The sequence below is a fragment of the Crocuta crocuta genome, unplaced genomic scaffold, assembly GCF_008692635.1.
Source record: "Crocuta crocuta isolate KB4526 unplaced genomic scaffold, BGI_CrCroc_1.0 scaffold290, whole genome shotgun sequence".
NCBI classification, from domain to species: Eukaryota; Metazoa; Chordata; class Mammalia; order Carnivora; family Hyaenidae; genus Crocuta; species Crocuta crocuta.
Window position 1 is genome coordinate 7,068,890 of NW_027527429.1, and position 10,036 is coordinate 7,078,925.

The 10,036-nt window shown below is 54.4% G+C and overlaps 1 protein-coding gene across 1 annotated transcript in view; it reads right to left on the reverse strand.

The window, feature by feature from the left end:
* EFHD1 (EF-hand domain family member D1) overlaps window positions 1–9,704 on the reverse strand; it is a 40,923-nt gene extending 31,219 nt beyond the window's left edge. The window contains exon 1 of the mRNA XM_077757872.1: window positions 9,609–9,704. Coding sequence (XP_077613998.1) covers window positions 9,609–9,619 — 11 coding nt within the window. The 5' untranslated portion in view covers window positions 9,620–9,704. The remainder of the gene's footprint in view (window positions 1–9,608) is intronic.
* Between the last annotated feature and the right edge of the window lie 332 nt (window positions 9,705–10,036).

Genomic DNA, 10,036 nt, shown 5'->3' on the forward strand with positions numbered 1-10,036 from the left:
CTTTTACAACAAAAAATACTTTAAGTTTTCTTTTAGTTGGGAGATTCTAATCTGTTCCCTCCAAACCAGTGGATCTCAGGTTTGGGGAGACAGGCCTTCAACCCAGCGAGAAGCTGGATGCCCTCAGCTAATGGGTGCCCACAACTCGATACAGGATTTCAGAGGGTCCGAAGACCTGAGGCAGAGAGCTCCTGAGGTGCCTGCGTGGCTCACTCAGTTGAGCCTCAGACTCTTGATTCCAACTCAGGTCATGATCCCAGCCAGGGTTGTGGGATCGAGCCCTGTAGCGGGCTCTATGCTGAGCATGGAGCCTGCTTGAAATTCTCTGTCTCCCTCTGCCCCTCTCCCCAGCTTGTGCTCGCTCTCTCTCCCCAGCTTGTGCTCGCTCGCTCTCTCTCTCTATGTGTGTGTGTGTGTGTGTGTGTGTGTGTCTGTGTATAAAATAAAATAAATTAAGCTCCTGCTACAACCATAGGGCTCAAAGGAAACTTGAAGGTCATACAGTCCATCCCCCAGCCTCCCTAAGCCCTGCTGCAAACTTCTCACCCCCAGAAGCTGGACCGCCTACGTTCCAGTGAAACCCCGGAGAAAAGGTCAACACCTTCCAGACAATTCTTTCCATTTCTCCGCAACTCCAACCATGAAAAAGCTTTCTTCTCTATACTGAACCAAAGCTATAGCCTCCTTTCCTTGAGGCCTCCATGGTTGAGTGGGTCCCCACCGCGCTTCAGGCGCTCAGCCTCCATCCTCTGCCCTGAGGACACTCAGTCCCAGGGCCTTCATTCAGTGCTTCCCTCGCTCGAGGACCTAGATCCCCTCCCAGTCCTGGTGGGCTGCTCCTCCCTGACTACATCTAGAAAGACCAGGACTCCTACCCTGAATGCAGCAGTCTGAGGTCACAGGGCTCCCTGCATCCTCATGGGGGCTGCTAGGCTAACATGAAGTGTCCTATACACCGGTGGTGGCTGGCCTTTCCAGGACTTGCACCCCCGTCAAGCAGTATCATTTATAGCCAGCTCACTGTTGGGGCGCCGGGGTGGCTCAGTCGGTTGAGCGTCTGACTCTTGGCTTGGGCTCAGGTCATGATCTAACCCCACATCGGGCTCTGCACTGACAGTGTGGAATCTGCTTGGGATTCTCCCCCACCTCTCTCTCCGTCCCTCCCCTGCTCACGCTCTCTCACTCTCTCTCTCAAAATAAATAAACAAACTTTTAAAACATCCAGCTCACTGTTAAGAGTTTGAGTTTCTCAAGGGCAGTGACTCCTCTGGTTCAATCTGTACAATCCCAGCACCCAACAGACACTTAGCTGAATGAATGAATGAATGAATGAATGAACAAACGAATGAATGGCTCATAAACAGTAGGTAAGAAGGAGGCTCATCCTCAGCAGCATTATGGTACCACAGCAGATTACGGTTAGTAAATGCATAGACATGGATGATGTGGGACCCCACAGGGGGGAACGCTGGGGGAGGGGTCACAAAAAGTCACGCAGCCTTGAAACCAACAAGTCTCCTGGCAGAGCACTGAGCATGAACACGTTTCATTCCGCAGGACAGTGCAGTCCTTGCTCCAACAACTCAAGTGCCCTTGTACTTGGGCCTTCCAAGGAGCATCGAGGACTTAGGACCAGAAACACCCTTCGATCACCAACACTCAAGGGACACAGGAGCTGAAAGAGACTGTAGAGGCCGGACTATATGACACGGGGGAGAACAGGTGCTGAATGTGAGGGTGAGCGTGAACTTGAGCACACGTGTCAGCACACGTGGACACGCGAAGGCACACACGGTACAGATATTCACAAAGAGGGAAACTGAGTCAGAGGCTTACCCGATTGAGCCCCCGGGGTGCCCTGGGAAGGAGCTATTTCTGCTTCTATTTGCTAGTTGGACTACGGGTAGGACCCAGCAAATAGAGTCCCTTAGACCTCACAGCCTTGAAGCCGGGCACTTATTAACTAACTTTACACGGGAGAAGGGGAAAGGGACTTTTTTTCTTTTGCATAATGTGAGATTTCAGTAACTCACTCAATTTCACATTCCTCTTATTCAAATTCTCATAAAATGTGAAGGCTCTATAAGAAGGGTGGAGGACACTTCCCAGAGAGAGAGGTGGGGAGCAAGGAAGGAGAAAGAAACTCCCAGCAAAGATGTGATTCCAGGAACCATGGGCCGCCTCCCAACTCCCCTCTGCGGAGTCAGCACGCAGGTCACTGGGTTCCACTGGCAAATGGAAACAACTGGTGCCTGAACAGGTCTAAGAAATAGTTTCAGGTCAAGGTGTCCTTCTGCCAGAGACCAGGGCCCCGAAACAGAAGCCAGCCTGGGTTCCGGCTGAACGCCCCCCCGGAATTCAGACTAGCCCAGGGCTCTCCTGCCCCACCCGCGGTCAGCAAGGTCAAATGTGCAAAATCCAGTGCGGGTGAGGGAATTCCAAATCTAAATCCAGGAGTCAGAAGCTCTCGCCTTTCTCTAAGGTACCTTCCTCATCTTCAAAGTCAATACACTCAGGGGCGTCTGGGTGGCTCAGTTGGTTAAGCCTCCGACTTCAGCCCAGGTCATGATCTCACGGTTTGTGGGTTCGAGCCCCGCGTCGGGCTCTGTGCTGACAGCCAGCTCAGAGCCTGGAGACTGTTTCAGATTCTGTGTCTCCCTCTCTCTCTGGCCCTCCCCTGCTCACGCTGCCTCTCTCTCTCTCAGAAATAAATAAAAAACATTAAGAAAACAAAAACAAACAAACAAAAACCAACGTCAATTCACTCAATAGACGCACCTGACAGTGGGTGCACTGCCTCCCCTCTCCCCGCCACCAGGAAACCCTGTCTCTCCTCACCTCTACTGCAAATGCCTGCCCTCTCTGTCCACACCCCTTCCTCCCTCCCTCCAGGGAGGAGACTAAGGAGGAGAAAAATAAATGGGATGAGGGTGGGGGACATAAGAACAAGCAGTTCCACAACATCGTCGCCTTTTCCGTGCTTAGTGGTGACGTGGGCGTTGGAAGGGCAGTCATGACATCACCATTTCGGATTCTCAATAAAAAGACAACTTTCCCAAAGCCAGATGTTCCTCTTTCCACCCTTCCTTTGGGGGATTGAACCACAAGCATCAGGTATAGCTACAAAAAGATGGCAGCCACAGTTGGAGATACTGGATTTGTTTTTGTTTTGTTTTTAAAAAAAAATTTTAATGTTCATTTATTTTCGAGAGAGAGAGCAAGCAGGGGAGGGGCAGAGAGAAGGAGACACAGAATCCAAAGCAGGCTCCAGGCTCTAAGCTGTCAGCACAGAGCCTGACACGGGGCTTGAACCCACGAACCATGAGATCATGCCCTGAGCCAAAGTCAGATGCTTAACTGACTGAGCCACCCAGGCACCTCTGAGATGCTGCATTTGGGTCCCACCCTTAAGTGGCTGCCCTCAGTACCTCCCTTTGAAAAAGGCCCCTGAATATCAAGCCCTGGGTAATTAAAATTTCCCGTCTAGCCTTGACCTCCACCAGCTCCTGTTACACACACCCAGCCCTGGACACATACCCAGAGTCAGTTTCTTCTAGGCCGTCTCACTCTTCGTTTAAAATCAGGCCACTGTTCTCTTGGCTCGGGCTATCCAGTAACACACTTGGAAATGAAGAGGGAACTTTCTCTGGCCAGGCTGGTGATGCCTCTGGCTTCCCATACTCAGTCGAAAATTCTCTGCCTCAGACAACACAGCATTTGGCAGCCAGGCTCACTTGCGTTGGGCCCCAGGGATGCAAAGACGAGTGCCCCCCCACCCCAAAACCCCAACATGCTCACAGGCTGGGGGGGGGGGTCCAGCTCTTTTTCCCAACCTTGACAATGTAAGAAATCCTGAAGCAAAACACTTCCAGATAGGAAAATCAAATTTAAAAGATCAAAGCACGTTCTGCGATATCTGCATGAATCTCTCCAGCCCCGAACAAAAAGAACAGGCGTACTTTGTGCCCGTCAAGTCAGGCTCTGAGCGAATTAGGGCGACATCAGAATCTGGATCTGGAAACTCTGAATTGAAATTTTTGCTGAAAGTGAGTGCACTTCTGGACTGGGTAGAGGTGAGGAGAGGGGGGCAGGGGGGGGGGTCTGTTGGTTTTGTGTTTTGTAGTTAGATGGCAGTTCCATTTCCATTAGGATTGGGCTTTGGGAAGACTGAGCTCCCTTCTGCTGAGGGCAGGAACATGCGGGCTTTGGCCAAGGCTCTGACATTCCCAAATCTGAAGGCCTCTAGGCCTCCCTGCTCCAGCTCCCCAATCTCTCAGGTGGCAAGGAGGAGGCAGTCATGTTGCTCAGGGACTAGGTAACTCTGGTCACTTGCAGTAATGGGTTGAATAGGGTCCCCCCACCAAATTCACAGCCACCCAGAACCTCAGAATGTGATCTTGTTTGGAAATAGGATCATCGCAGATACAATAAATTAAACTAAGATAGAGTCATACTAGATTAGGGTGGGCCCTAAATCCAATGACTAGTGTCCTTACAAGGAGGCCATATAAAAACACACATACAGGGAGAACACCATCAAGAACACCTGGGCGGCTCAGTCGGTTGAGTGTAAGACTTCTGCTCAGGACGTGATCTCACGGTTCATGGGTTCGAGTCCTGCGGCGGTCCCTGTGCTGACAGCTCAGAGCCTGGAGCCTGCTTCGGATTCTGTGTCTCCCTCTCTCTTTCTGCCCCTCCCCAACTTGTGCTCTGTCATGCTCTGTCTCTGTCTGTCAAAAATAAAGAAATGTTAAAAAAAAAAGTTTAATAAAAAAATAATAGGCATTAAAAAAATTAAAACAGACCAAAAAAAAAGGTACACTTGAGGCGCCCGGGTAGCTCAGTCGGTCAAGCATCCAACTTCCGTTCACATCATGAATTCATGGTTCATGGGTTCGAGCCCTGCATCGGGCTCTGCACTGATAATGCAGAGCCTGCTTGGGATTCTTTCTTTCTCTCCCTCACTCTCAGCCCCTCCCCCACGCTCTCTAAATAAATAAATAAACTTAAAAAAATTTGTTTTTAAGGAACACTTGATAGAACAAGGCAGAGATGGGAGCGACGGGTCTATAGCCAAGGTTACGCCAAGCACTGCCGGTGAGCGCGAGAAGCTACCTACAAGAGGCGTGCAAGGATTCTTCCCTAAAGCTTCCGTGGCCTTGCAAAGCCCTGCCAGTACCTTGGGTTCCAGTTCCCACCCCCAGAAGGGTAAGAGAATATCTTCATGCTGTTTAGAGCCACTGCCTTTGTGGCATTTTGTCACAGCAGCCGGAGGACACTCATCCACTCATCCAGCAGTGGAGCGAGTGACCCCCATCGACAGCCTGGAAGGGCAGGAAGGCAGGGCACAGTCCCAGGGGGACCAGTTACTCACCAGGCGGCCAGGGCGCCACCCTGCAGCTCAAACTGCGGAAGAAATCAACTTTAAAAAGGGTAAATCAGACACTGCAAAGAGCTTTTAAATTACTGAACAAAAAAGGATGACGCAAAACATGTGCATCCACCAAAATTACAGCTGTGTGAGCATCTGCAAATGAGGGCTGCAAATCTCCCTGGTCCTCACCGTGGGCCCTGCGCTGAGCTAATTGCTTCACGCACGTTAGCTTATTTAATCCCCATGACAACCCCACAAGGCAGGGACTGTTCTATCCTCGTTTGACAGAAAGGGAAACCGAGGTACGACACTTTTCAGTAACCTGCCCAAAGTAACCTTCCAGGTAGCAAGAGGAAGAGTCAGGGTCTGAACCCAGGAAGCCTGGCTCCACATTCATGCTCTTCACAGCCTCAACCCTGCTTCTGCGGTGGGTCAGGTCGGGAAAGCAGGCGATGGGAAAGAAGTTGGTGCGTGACATGTGCTTAGGCATTTTTAACATGCTTACGCTCTAATTTATGCGTAGAAAAGCAAAGGGAAAAAGAAAAAGGGAGGAAGAGGTCACACTTCAAGTGGGGACAGAAGTACGGTATTAATCAATCAGTGCTGGCTGGACCCGTGCTGTGGCAGGTGACTCTGTCGCAGGGCAGGGAAGAGGGTCAGGGAGGGGTCAGCCCAGCAGGTGCAGGGCTCTTCCAGGCAGCATAGGAGCCCGGGAGGCCCTCGGTGAGTGGCCAAGGCAGCTGATGATAGGGGTCAATGATGGAGTGAGCAATCAGGTTTTGAAGAGGACCTATCCGCATGTACTTTAAAATTCGTTGTTTTTGTTTTTTTTAAGTTGTGAAGGACAACAGGAAGAAGAAAACAGGAAAGAGAAACCCGGGGAATCAAGGGCTGTGCTGTGGGCAAGGCTGGGATCAAGGAGCTCCTCCGCAGGCGGCAGACAGCCAGCAGCAGGGCCAGGCCCGGGCAGGTGGCAAATCCCCGAATGGCCAGCCCCACAGCAGCCTTCCTGGGTGGAGGCGGCCCCTTGGGCGGATGGGCTCAGGCGGGTCCCAGGGCCAGGTGACCATCCAGAGGGACCTTGAGGCAGCAGGAGGGCAGGAAGGCCCCTAAGGCACAGCAGGGCCCCTTCACGGGAGGAGGGGTTTGTCCATCACCTAAGGTCACTGCTGCCTGCTGAGCCGAGTCAGAAGTGTCCAGGTAACACATCTCCCAGCCTGGGAGCCGCTGACCCCAGTGGGGTGGGGGACAGCCAGGGAAATTGGGCAGACGCACTCTGAGGGTAAACTGCCGAGCTCAAAGGAAGGGTGCTGAGTTTGTGGGAGCCCGGCATTGGGGTCCTGCCATCCCTGTTTCTGTGGGGGCAGGGAGCCCGCAAGTGGGGCAGGGCGTGCGGACACAGGGCTGGAGCCAAAGTGGGCTCGCCGGGTTCTCACAAACCCCCTTGAAAGGAACAATTCGCCTCCATCCTATAGATGAAAGGCCAGAAGTGGTTAAGCAACTTGTCCATGGTCACAGTCACAGCAATTGACCCTGGAATAAGGGGGCTGTGTCCCCACCCTCCCCACACTCATGATGCATAACTGAGTCCCAACATCCAGTTTAGGGGGGCCTTTCCAAACACAGTGGGGAAAGCAAGGCAGCATTTCCCAGGGGGCCCTGCCCGGGTGGCCACAGCAGCTGCCTGGCCCTCAGGGGAACCAGCAAGAAAACCAAAGCTTAGAGGGATCGTGTAACTTGTTCAGGGTCACAGGTCCTAGGCCCTATCAGCTCTACACCTATGGGAATCCAGAGGTGACACCGATCCCCCCCACTGTGCTGGGGTCTCCAGGTACTGCTCAGCTCACTCGAACCGGAGGGCAGCTCTGCCTCTCTCGCCTTCTGGGACATATGGGGATGATTCCCAGGAAGGCGTCTCTGCAGCAGCTCGGGCCTCGGGTCCCACTCCCTGATGACAGGAGCCAGGCAGTCCAGCCATGGCACTCGTGGCTGAAGGTACACAAAGCAGCAGCCCTAAGCGTGCCCATGATCCAGGTCCAGGATGACCCAGGAAGATCATTCATAAGCCGCCAGCATTTGACCCTCCTTCCTCTGCAAGAGCCCCCAGATTTGCCTGTGAAAGCCATTCTTCCCCACGGCCAAGTCTGTACTCCTCCCTGCAGGGGTGGGGCACGTGGCTCAGGCCTGGCCAATCAGAGCAACCTAGTCCCCTGGCCACGGCAATTGGTTCAGAGCCAGTAAGAAACAATAGTAAAGCTAAAGAGAGAAAGAGACAATAAGGCCTTTGCTGTGGTTACTCTGTCCCGCTGGACTGGCGCTGCTGTGGTCAGACTGCCACCACAGGGATAAGCCACTGAGAAGGGGGACAACACAGAGAGGAAGCTGGCTTAAGAAAGAGAGAAACTAAGCACTGATAGTATCATCTGAGCGCCTGGGTCCAGCCATACCTGACACCGATGCTGAGCCAATTAATCTCTCTTTTTTTTTTTTGTATGCCACTTTTGGGTGAAAGTGACAGAAAACCCAACCTAGAATTCTGACCGACACCGCAGCTCTGGAGAACCACCGTGTGACACCGTGCAAAGGCTAGACGGCCAGCTCTCTTGGGACCCTGGACCACAGGCTGCCTTCCCTTGAGCTTGACCCTGTTCCAGAGCCTGCTTCCTCACGCATGCCAACTTGCTTGTTCCCCCAAGACCCTGTGTGGACTCCCTTTATAACACGTAGGTAGCCAACAAACTTAACCTTGCAAAGATTGTTCTGTAGAGAAAAAAAAAAAGAATAAATAAAAGAAACCCAAGTTACCTCAAAGCAAACTGAAGAAGGAGGTCCCCAAGATGGGCCCTCCCCCAATCCAGCTGGACTACTAGAAACTGCTGGGACATGGCAGTGACAGAGCCAGAGCATACCCCGAAATAAATCAAAGGGGCTCTGACAAACCAATTACCCATTGTCTTTCCATCACCACTCCAAATGCTTCCCCTCCCCCCCAACTCAGCCTTCCTTAATTCCCCCAAACTACACCCAGCACGTGTGAACACCAGAGAACAGTGCCTGCAAGCCGGGGCGGGAAATCGGGGTGTCAGGGAAGTACAGGAGGCAGGGAGGCTCCAGTCTCCACTGACCTCCACGCAGAGGCGGAGGCTGGACAACAGCCCAGCCTCAGGAAGGGGGCAAGGCTCTGGCCACACAGTGCCGGCCACAGAGCCTTTAAATAGAACCTTCATGCGGAGGACAAACACATTCCAAGCGCTTTTAAAAACGCCCTAAGTATGACCTGGCCGGAGGCCTTCGCTCCCCCAAGCATTTTTCCGGTCTCGGCCCAATTCTGGAAATAATATTAATAGCTTGGTTAGGAGCTTATGGTGTGCAAAATCTGGCCTTAAAAGGCTGAGACGATCGCTGCCCTCTCTCTACAGATGAGGAAACTGAGGTCCAGGGAACTCCAATAATACAAAGACAACCAGAGGGGGCTCTCTATGGCCCGGTGTTGGGGCGCGCCAGCAGCTCCCCGGCCGCGCGGGGCGTTCACAGCAGGACAGGAGCAAGCCCCAGTCCGATCGGCTGCCACCTGCCACGTCCGGTTCCGACGGGCGCCTTCTGCCCCAAACAGATAAGGCGACGCCCCCAGGAGGCTCCCAAGATACGCGCGCTCCAGGAACGTCCTGATCTTTTGCAACGAGTTTCACAAACTCTCAGTTCTCAGCCTCTGTGGGTACTTGAGCCCCCGAGCGGCAGCCAAGGATAACTTTCTTCTTTTGTTTTAACAGATAAAAGGACAACGGGGCTAGTTTCTCCCTTGGGAGATAAAGTTAAAGCTGGCAGGTGAGGCGCTGCGCGACTCTGTTTCCTAGAAGTTGCGCTGCGGGCAAACCTTGCAGCCGCGGCGCAGAGGCGGGGGCCGCGGCCGGGACCCGGGAGCGTGGGACTCCGGCTCGGCTGCCCCGGGGAACCTCTGAGCTCGGTCGGGCAGAGCTGCGGCCACGGCCCTGGGCTGCCCGGCCCGGCCGGGCCCCCCAGACGCGCCGGCACGGATTCGGGGCGCGCAGGGCCTGGGGGCGCGGGTTAGACGCTAAGGGCACCCCCGGAACTCCTAAACTGTCCCGCCTTGTCCCACCAAGCAGGGCCGGGAAACCCGCTCACCACCACCTCCTCCCTACCCCGCACCCGCCTCTCGGGTCCCCAGCGCAAGGTCCTCGGAGGCGCAAAGCGCAGGGCGGCGCGCGGCGCTCACTTTTTGAACATGCTCTCCAGGTCCCTGATGAGGCGGCGGCTGAACTCCGGGAACTCGGTGTAGGGGTTGAAGACCTTGCAGCGGCGGGGCCGCGCCGTGCCCTCGTTGATGTCCAGCCGTCGGTTCAGCTGCGCGCTCAGCTCGGCGTCGGNCCGGGGACCGCCCGCCCGGAGGCCGCAGGTGTCTCTGCTTCCAGGGGACGCCCGCCCGCTGCCCCCTCCCCGGGGCTCGGGACGGGAGGCTGCCCCCTCCCCAGGACACGGAGCGGACGCCCCGATCACCTCCGACCTTGACGCCCGAGCCCGCTCGGAGGGAGACAGGGGACCCTGCGGTCCCCGGGGAAACGGCAGCGGGAAAGTTTCCCGACCATTCGGGCGGTTCCTTTCTCGTTGCACAGAAACACCCCGACTGGAGGGGCTCGCGCCCCC